Below are 21,967 nucleotides of genomic sequence, written 5' to 3'. Positions count from 1 at the left end.
CCTGGCATTGTATTTCCTCTTTAGCAATGTATGTTCAATCCAGCAGTTTTTTTCCAATACAGAGCAGTCTCTTCAACGTTAAAAATTTGCTGTGTTGAATAGCCGCCTTCATCAATAATTTTTTCCGACACATCACAAAATTTCTCTGCAGCTGCAGAATTGGCACTGGCGACTTTAACGTTGTGGAAACCAGAGTGATGATTGAATCTATTAAACCACCCATTGCTTGCCACGAACTTGGGTTGGGGTTTGCCATACTCAGTGCTTTTTTTGTGACGGTACGCAACGGTACGGCGTACCGGCACCTTTATTAGCAGTGATGTGTGACATTTGGATGCACTTTGAAATTTGTAATATTCCCTAAATTTTTTTCACGTTTATCTACTATTCAAATAAGCTTAAAAATTATTTAACTAAATTTACATTTTTCACTGTCTGTTGTTAAGATATTTTCTACATAAAACTGTATAACCATTTTCATAATTCTAAATTACTCAGTGGGACCTATTTTATTTATTAATTCTAAATTACTCAGTTGGACCTCTGTTTAATTATTTTGAATTCCCCTTGGAAGTTACATTTAAAATAGTATCTGTTGAGTGAGAAAATTTTCATATCGAATGGATTAGGAGAGAATTAACTCGGTACTCCCTGTTCGCATTTCTGGCCTTCAGGCAATTTAGGCAATTAGTGCTGCTGCTGTGCGAATTAAGAGAGTTGAAGGGATTACCATTCTACAACTTAGTGGTACCTGGTAAAAACTATCCGACCACCCGTTCCCACATACAGAGAAGTCGCGCTGGTCTGCAATGAGCTGATCAAGGTGTATTCCCAATGGGCTCTGGTCGACCTTCTACTGCAGTGGTGTCCAAGCATTTCCTGTACGGGGGGCCATATTCAAAAAAATTCAAAGTTAGATTTCTTTAGTGTGTTACATTTTCCATATTGCATGTAAAAGTAACATTGAAAATATTCGAAAATTTTATTAAGTACAATACACAATTACATTTACTGAACAAAACATTTAATGAGAAAATTTATAATCCAAAATTTTATTTTATTTATTTATTTTTTTTTAATAACAGATATGAGATTCAGTCCAGTGTCCTTAAACAAAATAACATTCCACTCACCTCCTATAGATCACATGGGCAAGTGTAAAGAGCAATTCCTAAATTATCTGGGGAAGCTTAACACAGGCAAAAGTAAAATAATTAATTACTTAACACAAGCAAAAATAAAATAATTAATTTAAAGGAGATTCTTAAATATTCTTTTTTTGTCCTACCATACTAAATAAAGTGTTACAATGGTAACTATTCCATTGTAAAACTATTCCGATTTTTTTTTGATAATTAACAAAATTTAAAATGCTGTTTTAGTTCAATTTCCGGGCAGGCCGTAGGTTGGACACCTTCATGAATCAACTGTAAGCGCCCTGTTCAAGAATTAGAAAAGTGATTTTCTTTTACCCTGACAAATAATCATCTGCTGTTTTGCAGAAGTGCGTTATCCATATTTTTCCGTAAATTTTCCCTATCTCTGTTTACATGAGGAGGGTACCTACTTATACTTTTTGCCCAATGAAATGGAGCAGAATTGTCCTGAAAGATGCAGTTACTTGTCAGGTTGAAATGGTCTCTAATGGTTGGCAGCAATTTGCCTTCCAGTATAGCCAGGTATCCATTGGCATTTACGGAACTTTTTATAAACTACAGGTGACGTACTCCACAATAGAAATGCACCCCCATATCATTTGACTGGTAGGGAATTTCACTGTAGACACCATACAGTCAGGATGGTATTCTTCACCATGTCTACGGCGAATCGTTTGTCTCCCATCAGAGCCATGGAGGTTGAATTTCTTTTCATCCAAGAAAATAACTGACTCCCACTGCTCAGGGGTCCATTTGACATGCTTCTTACACCAAATTAATCGGGCCTTTTTCATTTTTTGTGTGAGGAGGGGCTTCTTCTTAGGAAGACGGGTTACAAGTCCATTTTATTTTTGAAGCGGTGTCTTCTGACTGTTACTGCACTTGCTACCAATCCTGTACGTTCTTCCCATTCTCTTTTCAGCTCAGACGAAGAAGCTTTACGGTTTTTAAGGCATAAATGCTTCAAAACTCAGTCCTGTTTTGGCATAGAGACTCGTTTGCATCTGGTTCCTTTTTTCCTTTCAGCAGAACCAGTATTCTTGAGTTTGGAAATAAATCTACTCACTGTCGACTGATTACAAGACACTCTATAAGCAATGTGACGGAGAGAACATCCTTCCTCACTTAAAGCAACAATAGCACTCTTTCTTCGTGGCGTCAACTGCACGTAACTCTACATCCTGACAGCAAGCAAGGAATAACTTCAACTCTTGCAGAGCGTGCTTGTATAGCAGAGAGTAACAGCTGATGCAATATTACATCATCACCTATGCGTGTCAGTCTTACTGATGCAATCTGTAAGAAATATTGCCATATGCGTACGTTTTTTTTCGGACGACAATTACTATTTTAAGGGGCGGTGCAATTTCTTTGAACATCAGTGTATAAGTTACATGTAGCTCCAATTCCAATTTGGTAGCTCACTGCCTATTCTGGTCCTTTCAATATCTAATATATATATATATATATTATTATCCCTCCCCCCCACCAGTGTTCCTTTAACTTAGTTAAAGGAACAGAACAATATTTCAAATTGTTCAATGCTTCTCTGCATTGTATTTTTCTGCCTTGCTGTCACTTTGTTCCTTCCAGTGATAGTGATAGGCTTGGGCTTATGCTCACTTTAGATTATGATTATCCTCAAGTCAACTTAAAATACTAATTATGTTTGACTCCTTACCAAAGATAGGCAAATCCCATTATTAATTAAAAACTTAAAGGCATTGCATTGCTCTTACTGAGTCCTCATCAAACAGTAGGTGGCCTCAGTACCCCTAATACCTGGCTGCATCTGCCTGATGAAGCAAATTAGTAATAGTAGATTTCTATTTTGATGCCATTAAGATAATTACATAAATGCATTTTCCTGTCTTGGGTAAGCTTTTTTGCTCCAGGCTTGGGTTTATACCCAATTATAGATGATAATATTATCCATGAGTGACCACAAAGTAGTGGAATTTTTCCTCTTAACAATAAAGCATAATGAACATGGCAGCAAAAATAAATTATGGATAAATCAGAATCACAACTTACTGGTAACCGAACTTTTATTTTTCTTCTTTACAGATAAAAAAAGATTAGTACAGAAATTCACACAATGTATGTTACCAGATTTAATTCAGTAGTCATAACAGAACACTCCCTTGCTTCATGGCCTCATGGGTAGAACAGTTGGAAGGATTGCCATCCTCCCCACACCGGGTGGAAAAGACCTGAGTTCGAATCCTGTCAATGACAGGAGGAATCTTTATGGATCTTTTTCACAACATAGCTGAGTTAGTCGGTCTCAGATGAGGATAGCCTGGTTTTTTATTCCAGAAACTCAGGTTTTTCATCCAGCAAACAGAAAATCAACCTCAGAACACACAATTTACAGACAGATATACACGGAGCAACGTGGCCTTAGTTGCCGATGCTCTTAAAAGCCAATAACAATAACCTTGCTTCATCGCCGACAACAATGCTCACATTCCTTTTCAAAATATTTTGCATTTCTGCAACTTTTCTAGCTTGATAATGGATAATTTTTCTGCAGATTCCAGCTTTAAACTCTGATGAACCATTACTGTAAAACATATAACTTCTGTTTTTTTACAAGACAACATGTAGCTTTACCGACTCCATATTTGGATTAGCAGATGAAGGAAGTGCGGTTAGGAGTAATTAATGGATATGCTTTACCACAATTTACCAAAATCTCATGTAATTTCTAATGCAGGATAGATTCTTAACATTGACAGAGATCATGGTATGTCCTCACTGAGCCATTCACTGAGGAATGGCTGAGCTTCTGTTGCAACTGGCAATAGATGGCAGATGATTCCCATTATCCAATGCAGACAACTTTTCTTACTGGAAGCAATGTGGCTAAAATAATGTTTGGATACTAGAGAAAAGTTTTTGCTTTTGCCTGTCCCTTCTGTCATATAGTAAAAGTGTTGTCTTTTGAGGTTTGACCAGATTTTGAGATCCAACGACTCTTTAGAATACTGTCCTAAAGCAAGTTAGACATAGGTGATCACCATGTCTGGGTGATCACCATGTCTAATAATTTTTTTTTTGTTTACAATTCAAACTATATTTCTTCTGCATATGAGATCCTGACAGAAATGTATTTTAAAGTGTCATTTTGAAACAAGGTATTAGCCACTTAAATTTGAAGCTGAACTTGTGTTTTGCAGTGATCAAACATTGAATGAAATTTAAACCATTCTTTATTGAATTCTCATATTTTCTCACAAATGATGTAGATATTTGATACATGAAAACATCAAAGCAGTAAAGAGAAAATGCTGATTTTCTAAAGTTAAAACATGATTAAGTTTAATCATGTTTTAATTTTATGCTATGGATATTAAAAGTTTATTGATTCAGCATGCACTTATTATTCATGAAATGTCTTGAAGAGAGACATTTCTTATGGCACATGTCAGACCATTTTAACTGAAAATTTTGAAATGAGTGGTGTACCTGCATTAACACCTATATAATGCACCTGTCCATAGAAGTTACTGTTCCCTTTTTTATGGAACATCAACTTCCATGGACAGGGCAGCTGATTGATCATACCATGTTTATGGTATGATCAGTCAAGGATTGTCTGTGGTATTTATTGTAGAGATTGGTTTGTCACTGGGAAAAATATTGCCATGAATATAAATCACAAAATCATGGCAATATTTTCCTTATTCATTGCCATGAATAAGGAAAATAAAAATAATTATATGTGGGTTGCTATGTGCACTGAGCCTTAGGTTAAGTAATGTATTTATCAAGAGTTTGATAAATATAGGTTATTTTATTTCATGGTTATTACATCTTGTCTAAAAATGAGCATAAATATGACTGTTGATTTAAAAAAAAAAAAAAGACACTCGGAAAAACTGAAGGTATTGTACTTAGTTGAAGATTAGCATTAGCATTAGTAGAAGCATTTGATGCAAGAAAGCAAGCTTATGCAGCATCAGCCAAAAAAAAAAAAAAAGTAACATAAATAAATAACAATAACCACTTCCACTTCACCCCTCTGTTCGTTCGAAATACCTGTCCAGCTGAGCCTTAAACTTATTTAGGCTATCAACTTCCACGACAAGGGATGGAAGTCTGTTCCACCTACCAACCACCTGCTGGCTAAAGGCAAATTTCCGCACATCTATCCTACATCTGTCTTTCCTCAATTTGAATTTATGCCCTCTCAGGTGATTATTCTGAGCAAGAGGAAGAATCCCATCAGCATTGAGCATGCTAAAACCATTCAAGGCTTTCTACACCTCTATCAGATCACCTCGCTGGTGCCTAGTTTCCAGACACTGTAATTCGCAAAACTTAAGCCTTTCTTCGTAAGAGCACCCCTTTGTCCCATTCACCAATCTAGTTTCCCTTCTCTGTACTCGTTCCAGCAGCTCTACATCCTTCTTGAAATGAGGCCTCCAGGCCTGTATACAGTACTCTAGGTGTGGCCTGACCATTGCCTTATACAAGGGAATAATCACCTCCTTATCCCTGCTAGAAAAATTCCTATATATCATTGACAATACACCATGAGCTACTCTTGCAGCCCGTCTGCACTGCTCAGAGAACTTCATATCTGCCTGCACAACCACCCCCAGGTCCCTTTCACTCTCTACCACTGTCAGTGTAGTACCACACAGTTGATACGTTGCTCTGGGGTTGCTGTTTCCCATATGTAGTACTTTACATTTGTCAATGTTAAACTTCATTTGCCACCTCGAAGCCCATCTGCTCAACCTTTCCAAATCCTGTTGCAGCAGCATAGTGTCAGTAGTGTCCTTGACAACCCTGCCAACCTTCGTATCGTCTGCAAACTTGGACATTAAGCCTGATATACCATCATCAATATCATTTATAAATACAGAAAACAATAAAGGACCCAACACTGAACCCTGAGGGACTCCACTAATAACATTAGTCCACGATGAGCAGTGTCCATTGATTACCACTCTCTGTCTTCTCCCCCTCAACCACCCCTTTATCCATAGCAGCAATTTGCCTCCAATGCCACACTGCTCCAATTTGTGCAGCAGTCTTCCATGTGCAACAGTATCAAAAGCCTTTCTAAGATCCAAGTATATAATATCAAAGTTATTCCCTGCATCCAGCATGGATGCAGGGAATAACTTTGAGTATCCAATCAAATTGGTCAGGCAAGACTTACCCTTAACAAAACCATGCTGTGTCCTAGCTATAACTGAAGTCTTGTCTAGATGATCCTGCAGTGCTTCTTTAACCAGTGCCTCCATTAATTTTCCGGGAACAGAAGTTAAACTCACAGGTCTATAATTACTTGTGTCAGCCTTTGATCCCCCTTTGTGAATTGGGGTCACATTTGCACATCTCCAGTCCATGGGTACCTCCCCTGAGTCCAAGGAAGCTCTCATAATTATGGCTAAGGGTTTGCTTACTTCCTTTGCTGCCTCCTTTAATATAACTAGATAGATCCCATCCACCCCAGGTGCCTTTCTTGTGTTTATCTTCAACAATTTCTCCTCCACTTTGCTCTCAGTTATTACAAGATTCTCTAGCTTACTGCTAGAGTTGAATACACCTCTGGCATTCCCCTCGCTGAATAACTCCTCATGTGTGAATGTCGATGCAAAATATTCATTTAGTTTGTTAGCTACCTGAGCAGGGTCATCAACAGTTGACCCATCGATCTCAAGTGGACCAATCTGATTCATCCCCTTCCTTCTAGAGTTTACATAAGTAAAGAACTCTTTGCTGTTTTTCTTCGCATCCCTTGCCAAGGATCTCTCGTAATCTGCCTTTGCCTGCCTAACCTCCTTTGTAACTTGGTTACAGATCAACTTGTATCTATCATAGGCGTCTGTGTCACGTGTTAATTTGTATGTATCCCATGCATTTTTCTTCTCTGCCATATGCCTCATTAGTTCATCTGACATCCATTTAGGCCTAAACCTTGAACAATATTTCTTAGTTGGTATGTAAAGCCTAGTAGCTTCCAAGATAAGTTCTTTGAATGCTTCCCATTTTGAATTTGCTGTTGGCAATATCATCAGTTGATCCCACTGTATAGAATTTAAATACTGTCTCAGTCCATTGTAGTCGCCTTTACGAAAGCAATACCCCTTCCCTTTACCCCTAATGGTAGTTACCTCTTTGAGTAACTCCCACTTCACCACACTGTGATCACTGCCACCTAGTGGTTCATTTATCTGCAGATTCTTAATGCATGAAGAATCACTACTGATAATCAAATCAAGAGTATTACTCCCTCTAGTTGCCTCCCGAACATGCTGATGTAGAAAACAATCATCCAATAAATCCACAAAAGCCTTGCTACTGTGTGAGTGACCAGCCCCCAAATTCCAGTCAATATCTGGGAAATTAAAATCCCCCATTATAAGACTCTCTGATTTACTGGCCCACTCTATTTCTCCGAACAGTTTCTTATTATACTCATCAGAGTCATTAGGCCTATAGCACACTCCTACTCTCAATTTTGATCTCCCAATGCTTATGTCACACCAAACTGACTCGACACTGCACTGTCCAGCGATGTCGACTGGCTTCACTTCCTTGGATTTTGTGTTTTTTAACTAATAGCATAACCCCTCCTCCCTTCCTATCCTGTCTATCCTTTCTGTAGACATTGTACTCCCCAAATTCCAGTTCTGCATTCCTTATATCTGTGTGACACCACGTCTCTGAAATCCCCACAATATCTGCCTTTGATGTTTTGAGCAATACCTCAAATTTATTTACTAAACTCCTAGCATTGGTGTACACACAAGTATACATGCACCTGTTCTTTTTCTTAGCTACCCTAACACAACCCATGTGTTTACTTGTACCCCAATGATTCCTAGCAGTCTCTGAAATATCCTGCATCTTATTTTCCAGGCTGCGGCTCATTCCAATAGAAGCAGTGCAAGAATCACTTTCACCTCTGCCAGTGGCTACTGTTAATCTATTAGTCCTTGTATCCCCCCAATCTAGCAGTTTTCCGACCCACCTAACACTGCCTCGATAGCATCAGCAAACATTCTTGCACCCTTTCTATTTAAGTGTATCCCATCCCTGTAGAAGCAGTCTCTCCTGTTAACAAGTACAGACCAGGCTGAAAAAAATTCTACCCCTTGAGCCCTGCACAATCTTTCCAGGGCCGAATTGATTGACAGGGCTCTCATCATATACTCCCTCCTATCGTGTCTGGACAGAATTGCAGACACTTTCAATTTCAACCCTAATTCACGGCTTTTTTTCATCAATGACCTGTACTTGTCAAGTAATTCCGCCGGTCTCCTGCTCTTAATATCATTAGTGCCAACGTGTACAACTATATCACCTTTTGTGCCCTTAAAAAATTATATCCGCTCTACAACGTCATCAACTTTTGCCCCTGGCAGACATATCCTGGTCCACTACTATTAATCCACTTCTGGATAAGTCCTTCGATATGCATATATTTATTCTGCTGTTTCTGTCAGAAGTTCCTTGCAATACAATTTTGAGAATTGTCAAAAGCTGCTTCAATGAATTTTACTTAATTGTTTACACATCTATAGTGTTTTGCCTTTCAAGGTTTTATGAAGTCTAGGGAATAGAAAAAAGTTGCAGAAAGCCATATCTTCTGACTGTAAAGGCTGCATCACTTGTGGAATACTCTTTTAGTGAAAAATTTCTACACTAGCTGGGCAGAGTGAATAGGTGTATCTTGCAGATGGGAGTGCACTATGCTATTTCCAAGTTTAAATTAAAATGGCCTGACATATGTCATAAGAAATTCATAGCTGCAAAATCTCAGGATTTATAATGGACAGTGCATTTTTTTTTACTTTATTTGACCCTCGTATGCCTTTCTATTATAACATAGTTGGTGACAAATAGTTTTTCTGTCTTTTTGCAGAAACTCAGTTTTTTTTCTCTATCTTTTTTCTTTTCACAACAGAGTAATCAAATCATGTTAAAATTGGAATTTTTTTTTTTTTTAAATCTTTAACAAACTAATCATCAGGAGTACTCTGTGGTAATCTGTATTGCAAAATAGAAATGCATTATAATAGGATCGTTCTGTGTTACGGACAAGTCATTTTGTAGTATTCGTGTAGTGCAAAGCTAGCTAATGGTGTCTTTATATTCTATTTCTTTGTATCGTACTTAAAGACACCATTAGCTAGCTTTGCACTACACGAAACATGTTAACCTTGTCTACCTTATATATAGATGGGATATTTTTTAATTTCGGGTAACAAAAAATGTGATGTAATCAGACATTTGCGACAAATAAGCATAAGGACCTGGACCGGCCAAAAAAAAAAAAAAAAATTCCCATGCTTACCAGATGTGAGCCCCTGGGGTTATGCAGTGCATAAAAAGAAATTCAAAAGTATATGACATTTCATAGTGACTATGATTCATATGCTGAATGTTTATTTGCATCTTTTGACACAGAACATAATCTTCCTCTGAGTTGTGTTGATTGAACTATATTTCAGAAATATAATGAAATAGCTATATAATATCGGTGTAAATACACCATAGTTAACCCATATATTTGAGCTACGATTGTAGCGTAGAAGGCATCGTTTTAAATGTATCTCATAATGTGGTTGCCTTCACAACAAGATAGCTACTATTGAATTACTTCAAATAAATAACGCTTCTCTAGTAGAGAAGACTACTGTTATTTATTTTCAGCAGTACCACCACCCAGACGATCGTTTCGAAGCTTTTTGGCTTCGTCATCAGTGGGCGGGCAGGTACCCAGGTAATACAACAAGCCATCTCAGTTGCGAAGTTATATCCACATTATGAGAGATGCCAGAAGGGTGTGGTGGTAATGTATTTGGAAAATTAAATGCACTAGGCATAATCCTTATGGGTTTTGATAATTAACTATATAATATCGGTGTAAATACACCATAGTTAACCCATATATTTGAGCTACGATTGTAGCGTAGAAGGCATCGTTTTAAATGTATCTCATAATGTGGTTGCCTTCACAACAAGATAGCTACTATTGAATTACTTCAAATAAATAACGCTTCTCTAGTAGAGAAGACTACTGTTATTTATTTTCAGCAGTACCACCACCCAGACGATCGTTTCGAAGCTTTTTGGCTTCGTCATCAGTGGGCGGGCAGGTACCCAGGTAATACAACAAGCCATCTCAGTTGCGAAGTTATATCCACATTATGAGAGATGCCAGAAGGGTGTGGTGGTAATGTATTTGGAAAATTAAATGCACTAGGCATAATCCTTATGGGTTTTGATAATTAACTATATAATATCGGTGTAAATACACCATAGTTAACCCATATATTTGAGCTACGATTGTAGCGTAGAAGGCATCGTTTTAAATGTATCTCATAATGTGGTTGCCTTCACAACAAGATAGCTACTATTGAATTACTTCAAATAAATAACGCTTCTCTAGTAGAGAAGACTACTGTTATTTATTTTCAGCAGTACCACCACCCAGACGATCGTTTCGAAGCTTTTTGGCTTCGTCATCAGTGGGCGGGCAGGTACCCAGGTAATACAACAAGCCATCTCAGTTGCGAAGTTATATCCACATTATGAGAGATGCCAGAAGGGTGTGGTGGTAATGTATTTGGAAAATTAAATGCACTAGGCATAATCCTTATGGGTTTTGATAATTAACTATATAATATCGGTGTAAATACACCATAGTTAACCCATATATTTGAGCTACGATTGTAGCGTAGAAGGCATCGTTTTAAATGTATCTCATAATGTGGTTGCCTTCACAACAAGATAGCTACTATTGAATTACTTCAAATAAATAACGCTTCTCTAGTAGAGAAGACTACTGTTATTTATTTTCAGCAGTACCACCACCCAGACGATCGTTTCGAAGCTTTTTGGCTTCGTCATCAGTGGGCGGGCAGGTACCCAGGTAATACAACAAGCCATCTCAGTTGCGAAGTTATATCCACATTATGAGAGATGCCAGAAGGGTGTGGTGGTAATGTATTTGGAAAATTAAATGCACTAGGCATAATCCTTATGGGTTTTGATAATTAACTATATAATATCGGTGTAAATACACCATAGTTAACCCATATATTTGAGCTACGATTGTAGCGTAGAAGGCATCGTTTTAAATGTATCTCATAATGTGGTTGCCTTCACAACAAGATAGCTACTATTGAATTACTTCAAATAAATAACGCTTCTCTAGTAGAGAAGACTACTGTTATTTATTTTCAGCAGTACCACCACCCAGACGATCGTTTCGAAGCTTTTTGGCTTCGTCATCAGTGGGCGGGCAGGTACCCAGGTAATACAACAAGCCATCTCAGTTGCGAAGTTATATCCACATTATGAGAGATGCCAGAAGGGTGTGGTGGTAATGTATTTGGAAAATTAAATGCACTAGGCATAATCCTTATGGGTTTTGATAATTAACTATATAATATCGGTGTAAATACACCATAGTTAACCCATATATTTGAGCTACGATTGTAGCGTAGAAGGCATCGTTTTAAATGTATCTCATAATGTGGTTGCCTTCACAACAAGATAGCTACTATTGAATTACTTCAAATAAATAACGCTTCTCTAGTAGAGAAGACTACTGTTATTTATTTTCAGCAGTACCACCACCCAGACGATCGTTTCGAAGCTTTTTGGCTTCGTCATCAGTGGGCGGGCAGGTACCCAGGTAATACAACAAGCCATCTCAGTTGCGAAGTTATATCCACATTATGAGAGATGCCAGAAGGGTGTGGTGGTAATGTATTTGGAAAATTAAATGCACTAGGCATAATCCTTATGGGTTTTGATAATTAACTATATAATATCGGTGTAAATACACCATAGTTAACCCATATATTTGAGCTACGATTGTAGCGTAGAAGGCATCGTTTTAAATGTATCTCATAATGTGGTTGCCTTCACAACAAGATAGCTACTATTGAATTACTTCAAATAAATAACGCTTCTCTAGTAGAGAAGACTACTGTTATTTATTTTCAGCAGTACCACCACCCAGACGATCGTTTCGAAGCTTTTTGGCTTCGTCATCAGTGGGCGGGCAGGTACCCAGGTAATACAACAAGCCATCTCAGTTGCGAAGTTATATCCACATTATGAGAGATGCCAGAAGGGTGTGGTGGTAATGTATTTGGAAAATTAAATGCACTAGGCATAATCCTTATGGGTTTTGATAATTAACTATATAATATCGGTGTAAATACACCATAGTTAACCCATATATTTGAGCTACGATTGTAGCGTAGAAGGCATCGTTTTAAATGTATCTCATAATGTGGTTGCCTTCACAACAAGATAGCTACTATTGAATTACTTCAAATAAATAACGCTTCTCTAGTAGAGAAGACTACTGTTATTTATTTTCAGCAGTACCACCACCCAGACGATCGTTTCGAAGCTTTTTGGCTTCGTCATCAGTGGGCGGGCAGGTACCCAGGTAATACAACAAGCCATCTCAGTTGCGAAGTTATATCCACATTATGAGAGATGCCAGAAGGGTGTGGTGGTAATGTATTTGGAAAATTAAATGCACTAGGCATAATCCTTATGGGTTTTAATAATTAACTATATAATATCGGTGTAAATACACCATAGTTAACCCATATATTTGAGCTACGATTGTAGCGTAGAAGGCATCGTTTTAAATGTATCTCATAATGTGGTTGCCTTCACAACAAGATAGCTACTATTGAATTACTTCAAATAAATAACGCTTCTCTAGTAGAGAAGACTACTGTTATTTATTTTCAGCAGTACCACCACCCAGACGATCGTTTCGAAGCTTTTTGGCTTCGTCATCAGTGGGCGGGCAGGTACCCAGGTAATACAACAAGCCATCTCAGTTGCGAAGTTATATCCACATTATGAGAGATGCCAGAAGGGTGTGGTGGTAATGTATTTGGAAAATTAAATGCACTAGGCATAATCCTTATGGGTTTTGATAATTAACTATATAATATCGGTGTAAATACACCATAGTTAACCCATATATTTGAGCTACGATTGTAGCGTAGAAGGCATCGTTTTAAATGTATCTCATAATGTGGTTGCCTTCACAACAAGATAGCTACTATTGAATTACTTCAAATAAATAACGCTTCTCTAGTAGAGAAGACTACTGTTATTTATTTTCAGCAGTACCACCACCCAGACGATCGTTTCGAAGCTTTTTGGCTTCGTCATCAGTGGGCGGGCAGGTACCCAGGTAATACAACAAGCCATCTCAGTTGCGAAGTTATATCCACATTATGAGAGATGCCAGAAGGGTGTGGTGGTAATGTATTTGGAAAATTAAATGCACTAGGCATAATCCTTATGGGTTTTGATAATTAACTATATAATATCGGTGTAAATACACCATAGTTAACCCATATATTTGAGCTACGATTGTAGCGTAGAAGGCATCGTTTTAAATGTATCTCATAATGTGGTTGCCTTCACAACAAGATAGCTACTATTGAATTACTTCAAATAAATAACGCTTCTCTAGTAGAGAAGACTACTGTTATTTATTTTCAGCAGTACCACCACCCAGACGATCGTTTCGAAGCTTTTTGGCTTCGTCATCAGTGGGCGGGCAGGTACCCAGGCAACCACATTATGAGATACATTTAAAACGATGCCTTCTACGCTACAATCGTAGCTCAAATATATGGGTTAACTATGGTGTATTTACACCGATATTATATAGTTAATTATCAAAACCCATAAGGATTATGCCTAGTGCATTTAATTTTCCAAATACATTACCACCACACCCTTCTGGCATCTCTCATAATGTGGATATAACTTCGCAACTGAGATGGCTTGTTGTATTACCTGGGTACCTGCCCGCCCACTGATGACGAAGCCAAAAAGCTTCGAAACGATCGTCTGGGTGGTGGTACTGCTGAAAATAAATAACAGTAGTCTTCTCTACTAGAGAAGCGTTATTTATTTGAAGTAATTCAATAGTAGCTATTTTGTTGTGAAGGCAACCACATTATGAGATACATTTAAAACGATGCCTTCTACGCTACAATCGTAGCTCAAATATATGGGTTAACTATGGTGTATTTACACCGATATTATATAGTTAATTATCAAAACCCATAAGGATTATGCCTAGTGCATTTAATTTTCCAAATACATTACCACCACACCCTTCTGGCATCTCTCATAATGTGGATATAACTTCGCAACTGAGATGGCTTGTTGTATTACCTGGGTACCTGCCCGCCCACTGATGACGAAGCCAAAAAGCTTCGAAACGATCGTCTGGGTGGTGGTACTGCTGAAAATAAATAACAGTAGTCTTCTCTACTAGAGAAGCGTTATTTATTTGAAGTAATTCAATAGTAGCTATCTTGTTGTGAAGGCAACCACATTATGAGATACATTTAAAACGATGCCTTCTACGCTACAATCGTAGCTCAAATATATGGGTTAACTATGGTGTATTTACACCGATATTATATAGTTAATTATCAAAACCCATAAGGATTATGCCTAGTGCATTTAATTTTCCAAATACATTACCACCACACCCTTCTGGCATCTCTCATAATGTGGATATAACTTCGCAACTGAGATGGCTTGTTGTATTACCTGGGTACCTGCCCGCCCACTGATGACGAAGCCAAAAAGCTTCGAAACGATCGTCTGGGTGGTGGTACTGGTGAAAATAAATAACAGTAGTCTTCTCTACTAGAGAAGCGTTATTTATTTGAAGTAATTCAATAGTAGCTATCTTGTTGTGAAGGCAACCACATTATGAGATACATTTAAAACGATGCCTTCTACGCTACAATCGTAGCTCAAATATATGGGTTAACTATGGTGTATTTACACCGATATTATATAGTTAATTATCAAAACCCATAAGGATTATGCCTAGTGCATTTAATTTTCCAAATACATTACCACCACACCCTTCTGGCATCTCTCATAATGTGGATATAACTTCGCAACTGAGATGGCTTGTTGTATTACCTGGGTACCTGCCCGCCCACTGATGACGAAGCCAAAAAGCTTCGAAACGATCGTCTGGGTGGTGGTACTGCTGAAAATAAATAACAGTAGTCTTCTCTACTAGAGAAGCGTTATTTATTTGAAGTAATTCAATAGTAGCTATCTTGTTGTGAAGGCAACCACATTATGAGATACATTTAAAACGATGCCTTCTACGCTACAATCGTAGCTCAAATATATGGGTTAACTATGGTGTATTTACACCGATATTATATAGTTAATTATCAAAACCCATAAGGATTATGCCTAGTGCATTTAATTTTCCAAATAATGAAATAGCGAAAAATACAATTGTGGAAGAACGAAAACAGTGGGCATTGTTAGTGAAATATCACAGATAGGAAAAGGAATTATAGTGATGACCCTGAAAAATGGGCCATTCTTTATTGCTACAAATGGCAGTAATCAAAGTTATTCCAAGCTGTATCCTGTTGTGGTGATCTTTCCTAATGAAAAAAAAAAAAAAATAATAATAATAAATCAAATCGAAAGCAGCTCACTTTCAGTGCCAGCACTGGGAAGTGACTGTACAGAGTATAACATTGAATATCTTCTGAACAACCTGAAAGCATGTGGGATTCAATCGTAAAACCATTTGGCATGTCGTTTTGATAATGTGCTTACTATGGTATGCCCGAAAACTGGAGTAGCAAGGGTATTAAAGGAGGAGATTGAGCATTTGGTGGTAATAGGTTGTCCTTGTCATCTTATTAATTCGTGTGCTAAAAAGGGAGCTTTATGCCTTTCTTTGAAAGTGGACAAATATTTGATAGGCATTTACTTCTAGAAAGAAGTGCAAAAGGGTAAAGATAATTTTACTTCTGTCTTGAAAGAACTGCTAAAAGATAAAGATAATTTTACTTCTGTCTAGAAAGAACTGCTAAAAGATAAAGATAATTTTACTTCTGTCTAGAAAGAAATGCTAAAAGATAAAGATAATTTAAGCAATTTCAGCTAATGTATACCACTGAATTAACAAGGATTTTCAAATATCTGTACACATTGGCTAGCTTTGATTAAACATGTAACCAGACTGGTAGACAGTAGCAACCCTTGACAGATCTGTTTAAAGAATAGGTTATATGTTATAGGCTACAGAAAAGCCATATGAGTATTTTAAGAAAACATGAGTTTTTAAAGAAAACAAATTGATAAACTCTCCAAAAAAATAATTTTTGAAGTGCAAACTTCTGGTGAAAGTAATTCTAAACAGGCCAAGAAAGTTGATAATTCTAGGTTATCTTCATGCAGAAAGTGTTCCCCTCTTCTGTCTTAAATAAATCAATTTGTTTCTTTTGAACATTATGCCAACAATTGAAAATCTGAGCATAGCTCTTTAATCCAGCATATCTCATGTCCATGTTCTGAGGTCTTTACTCCTAGATGTGTTGAAGAATGTTATGTGCAAATTTATTATATGAACAGTTTTAAATTTTCCACTTCCATTTTGGAAATTGATCAACATAACAGATAAAACAGGATGATTCTGATTTGAAGATGATTCGGTACCTGCGGTGGATGGGATCTGTCCAGTTATATTAAAGGAGGCGGCAAAGCAACTAAGCAAACCCTTGGACTCAGGGGAGGTCCCCATGAACTGGAGATGTGCAAATGTATCCACAATTCACAAAGGGGGGATCGAAGGGTGACACGAGTAATTACAGACCAATTAGTTTAACTTCTGTTCCAGGTAAAATAATGGAGTCACTGGTTAAAGATGCATTGCAGGATCATCTAGACAAGACTGCAGCAATAATTCAGACACAGCATGGGTTTGTTAAGGGGAAAGACTTGTCTGACAAATTTGATAGGATATTATGATGTGGTTACAAAGGAACTGGATGCAAAAAATAATTCTGATATCATATATTTGGATTTCAGGAAAGCTTTTGACACTGTTGCGCATGGAAGACTATTGTACAAATCGGAGCAGAATGGTATTAAGGGTAAGTTGCTACAATAGATAAAAGGGTGGTTGAGTGGGAGAAGACAGAGAGTGGTAATCATTGGATGCTGATCTTTGTAGACTAATGTTATTAGTGGAGTCTCACAGGGTTCGGTGTTGGGTTCTCTGTTGTTTTGTATATTTATCAATGATATTGATCAGGCTTAGTGTCGAAGTTTGCAGATGAAACAAAGGTTGGCAGGGTTATTAATGACAGTAATGGCAGTGTGCTACTGCAACAGGATCTAGATAATTTGGGCAGATGGGCTAAGAAGTGGCAACTGAAGTTTAACCTTGACAAATGCAAATTACTGCATATTGGTAGAAGTAACCCGAGAGAAATGTACCAACTGTGTGGTACTACACTTAAGGTGGAAGAAAATGAAAAATACCTGGGAATAATTGTGCAGTCAGATATGAAGTTTTCTGAGCAATGCAGATAGGCTGCCAGGGCAGGTCATGGGGTTTTGTCAGTGATATATAGGAATTTTGCTAGCAGGGAAAAGGAGGTGATTGTCCCTCTGTATAAGGAAATGGTGAGGCCACGCCTTGAGTACTGCATACAGGTCTGGAGGCCTCATTTTAGGAAGGATGTAGATTTGCTTGAGTGTGTACAGAGAAGGGCAACAAGATTGGTGAGGGAAATGAAGGGATCCTCTTACCAAGAAAGGCTTAAGTTCTGCAAATTGCAGTGGTTGGAGACTAGGCACCTGCACGGTGATCTGATTGAGGTGTATAAGGCCTTGAATGGGTTGAGCACACTGAATTCTGTTGGGATCCTTCCACTTGTTCATATTACGAACTTAAGGGGGCATAAATTCAAATTAAGAAAAGACAGGTGTAGAATAGATGTGCGGAAATTTGCCTTTAGCCAGTGGGTGGTTAATTGCTGGAACAAACTTCCATCTGTCGTTGTGGAAGTTGATAGGTTAAATAAATTTAAGGGGGAACTGGACAGGCATTTGGAGGGAATGGTGTGATTTTTTTTTTCTTTTTTTTTTTTTTTTTTTTTTGGCTGATGCTGCATAAGCTCATACACTTGTTTTCTTGCATCACATGCCACTACTACTACTTAGTCATAGGTATTTCCATGCTGAGGTCATGGAGAGTCTAAAACAAGATGGTTATGTTCTTTTGTTCAGTGAAGAAGTAATTTATTGCTTCCTGCAACTGTACGGTGCGCAAGTTTCCATTGAAAATTTGGTACCATACAGTTGTGATAATGTTATAAGTGCCAAAGTAGCATAAACTTCATAAATTGGACAATGCATCATTTTCAAATTGAAATTTTTTGTGGTCAATTTCCAGAACTTCATAGTGTTGTTAAAAGATAAGGAAATAGATGAAGCAGAAAAGTTTTGCAGCATCACTTCTGTCAATTTTTGTGTGAGAACCGACTAAGCTCAATTATAAAAGAAGAAAGAATTGAGTGAGAGAGAACATTCAGCCAAGTTAGAAAAACAGACTGAGTTCAGGTCTTCTCTTTCTGGTGATGCTTCAGAAATGCTCCTGATAACCAATTCTATACATCAGCGCCGTTGTTATCAACAAAACTTTGATTGACTGAACATTTGGGAAGAGGATGAAGTCTGCAACAGTTTCTCTCTTAAATAAATTGGAATCAGTTGATGTCTAATAGTTGTCCAATCAGTTGAAATATCCAAACAGAAATTCATAGACAAGAAAAATGCCAGGTTAAGTAATATTTAAAAACATACTGTACTCTTAAACAATCCTATTGTGTATTTTAATGTAAATGTGTATTTTGTGAATGAAATTTAATTTCTAATGCAGTGTGGACTTTACAAAACTTCTGCTTTTTTTGAAAAATCTGTTTATCTCTGCTTACAAATGCCTGAACTCTAGATTTTTGAAAGTCAAAAGGCAGCTATGGAAATGTCTACTGTCCCTTCAAGCCATTTCACGAATAGTCAATCTTAGGTCATTTCATACTTAGGCTACTGAGTCACCATTTGTATTGTTGAAGGACCTCAAAATGCCCATTGCTTTCAACAGATTTGTCCCACTTTAAAATGATGGAATGACCACCATAGCTGAGTGGTCAGATTCTAGGATACACTAGTACATGTGTTTGAATTGACCATGGGTCAGGCTCATGTGACAAATACACATATTCTGTGTTCTATACTACACACGTGATGTCTTTTGTATTCTTGCTATCTTGTGAACTCCTTTGACCTTAATGCAATCATCCCAGAGTATAAGCCCACCAAATACGGAGGATGCGGAAAGGTCAGGGAATGACCACCGCATATCTCCGGAGCAATATGACCTTAGTTGCTAATGCTCCTAAAAACCAAATAACAAACAAACAAACAACCAGAGTGTAAACTACACATTCTGTGTTCTCAGAATAGACTATACACATATTCTGTGTTCTATACTAGAACAGAGTATACACATATTCTGTGTTCTATACTACACACGTGACGTCTTTTGTATTTTTGCTGTCTTGTGTACTCCTTTGACCTTGATGCAATCATCCCAGAGTATGAACTGAAAATTTATATTATTTTAACCACTCAAACTTGAGCCTGACCTGCCTTTGCATCTCCAAATTCTAGTTACACCAACTGATAAGTTTCAGCTGCTATCTTTTAATTTCCCCAAAAAATTTAGCACGTGTGAATTCAGATGAGAAAGGCTACATCACAGAAAGGCTCTGACTTCAATCACTGGGAATGAATGATAGAAGCAGTGGAAAGAGCTGTAAACATGCATAGACATGTGCTAAATTTTTGGGTGATGTTATCAAATTGATGTCCCCATGGGACTGAAATCAAATTTTATCAGAAATTTGATTTCAGTCTCAATAATACTTTTTTATCTGTGTGCTCAATTTTGATGACTTGTACACATGTTTACAGCAACTAATTGTAGTGCTGCTCACCACTAATTTTTTTATGCAATGGCAGAATTGTAATGATATTGATTTTCTTTTGTCACTTTGGATTTTATATTATGAATTTTATATTGGGTTTTATATTATGGATTTTACATTGGATTTTATGTTCTTTTTTATTAACTCATGAAATAAACTCACATACAAAAATCTATACAAAACTCACATACAGATATCTATAGTATCACATGTTACAGATGTTTAGTTAAAACCTATCAGCCCCAAGCATTCACTGGAATAGACTGGTAAACAAACCAAAACTTGGAAATTACTAGTTTATTGTTCACTTTTTTTATTTTAGTATTAAAATTAATATAAAAATTAATTGGCTAATAATGATATGCTTAGACCAGGAACAGAACTTTTAAAAATATTTATTTTTTATAGATTCTACTAGATATGTATATCAAAAAAAATTGGCTAGGATACTACGCAATGAGCCGCCTCCACATTACAGTGATACTGGAGAAGATGAAGAGCATGAAGAAATCTGTCCAACTCGATCACCTTTGTATGGATTTTCCAGGTAAATGTTTCAGCATTTATGTAAATATTTCACATTCAGGACCATCTCTGTGGTAAACATTACCTGGGACAAGTGGTTCTATTGTAACCCCTGATTTGTTTTAAGTCTTTTGTGGTATAAAGGAAATATTTAGTTTTTATTTTAAAATGGATTTTAAATAAAAATAACTATGTCAGAGAAATAAATTGATAGTAAAAGCAGCAGCTTTTATTAACTAAATTATAATTATTTGGAAATAATTATATTTAGCTGTAAAATTATCAAGAAACAAAACACAATACACACATTTTAAAAACTAGATAAAATTTACTTTTCAGGACTTTGTCCCATACTGTTTACATATGTATCACAGTCAATATCAGGTGTTGAGCTTACTGGACATTGCCAGTAAGTTAAGTTAAAATTAATATAAAAATGATGTGCCTTTCATCATTGTGAACCAAAGGAAAGTTTTAATTTTGAGAAACTTCTTTCCATGCTAGCAGCTGTTATTGGCAAGATCAGTAAAATGCATACTGCCATCCATACATTCAGGAAAGTGTCACTCGTATTTGTGTCATGAATGATCCAAAAAGCCACTCTGGTAAATCTTCCACAGTAGGTAGAACAAAATGAAGATTTTTCCACTTGCCACAGAGGTCCATTCTGTTTACTCGTATATGAGAATGATTGCCATTGCTAAGAGCTTATTGTAAATTCGCGTGATGAGCAGCTAAGTTCCCTGGTAAGAAGACTTCTAGTTTTTCAAAGTTGTATAAAAATCTCCATAGTTTAAGATTTTAAAGAGGGGCTGTAAAGATGAGGTGGAATAGTTTTTGGCTGATATATAAGCTTTGTTTCCTTGCATCATTTGCAACTACTAATATTAATAGTAAACTCATCTATGAGATGAGGGAAGCTCCAGCTGACTTGTGTGTAGATTTGTCACATTGGACCTCCTGTGGCAAATATACAGAGAAAGAGGCGGAAATTATCTGATTCCATATCATAGGCACATTTCATATAGAACACAGTTTTATTAGTTTCATATACAAACAAAAAGAAATCAATGCACACAGAAAAATCTACAAGTGCACCCAGTCATAAAATTTCACAAGTTCTCCAGTGAGACAAAACAAATTTCATCCTTATTTTGGTAATTTTCTTGTGCTTTATTGGTGCTCAAATACCAATAGTGCAGTTCGTACCAAAGCCATTTGAACTAACAGCAGCAGCATACACCTTTGGAATGGAAATAAGAAATAAAGAACAAACTATGTTTTGAATAAATTTTTCAATCAAAATTTATTCAAAACAGTTTTAGCAACATATAGATGTTTACCGAGAAATAGTTTGTACAGTTTAAATCTCAAAGTCCATTTCATTCCCATACTACTTTATTAATATTATATTTAAATTGTTATTTA

General features: G+C 36.9%; 1 protein-coding gene across 2 annotated transcripts in view; it reads left to right on the top strand.

The window, feature by feature from the left end:
- LOC150076232 (uncharacterized) overlaps window positions 1–21,967 on the top strand; it is a 68,204-nt gene that overhangs the window by 14,349 nt on the left and 31,888 nt on the right. For both annotated transcript variants that reach the window (XM_090387023.1, XM_090387022.1), the window contains exon 3: window positions 20,423–20,561. In XM_090387023.1, the coding sequence (XP_090243149.1) occupies window positions 20,423–20,561 (139 nt within the window). The remainder of the gene's footprint in view (window positions 1–20,422; window positions 20,562–21,967) is intronic.

This window comes from Mastigoproctus giganteus, chromosome 13 (genome assembly GCF_048544385.1).
Source record: "Mastigoproctus giganteus isolate SK-2022 chromosome 13, ASM4854438v1, whole genome shotgun sequence".
Classification (NCBI taxonomy): domain Eukaryota; kingdom Metazoa; phylum Arthropoda; class Arachnida; order Uropygi; family Thelyphonidae; genus Mastigoproctus; species Mastigoproctus giganteus.
Note: the sequence above shows the minus strand (reverse complement) of the source record. Positions and strands in the feature narration are given on the sequence as shown.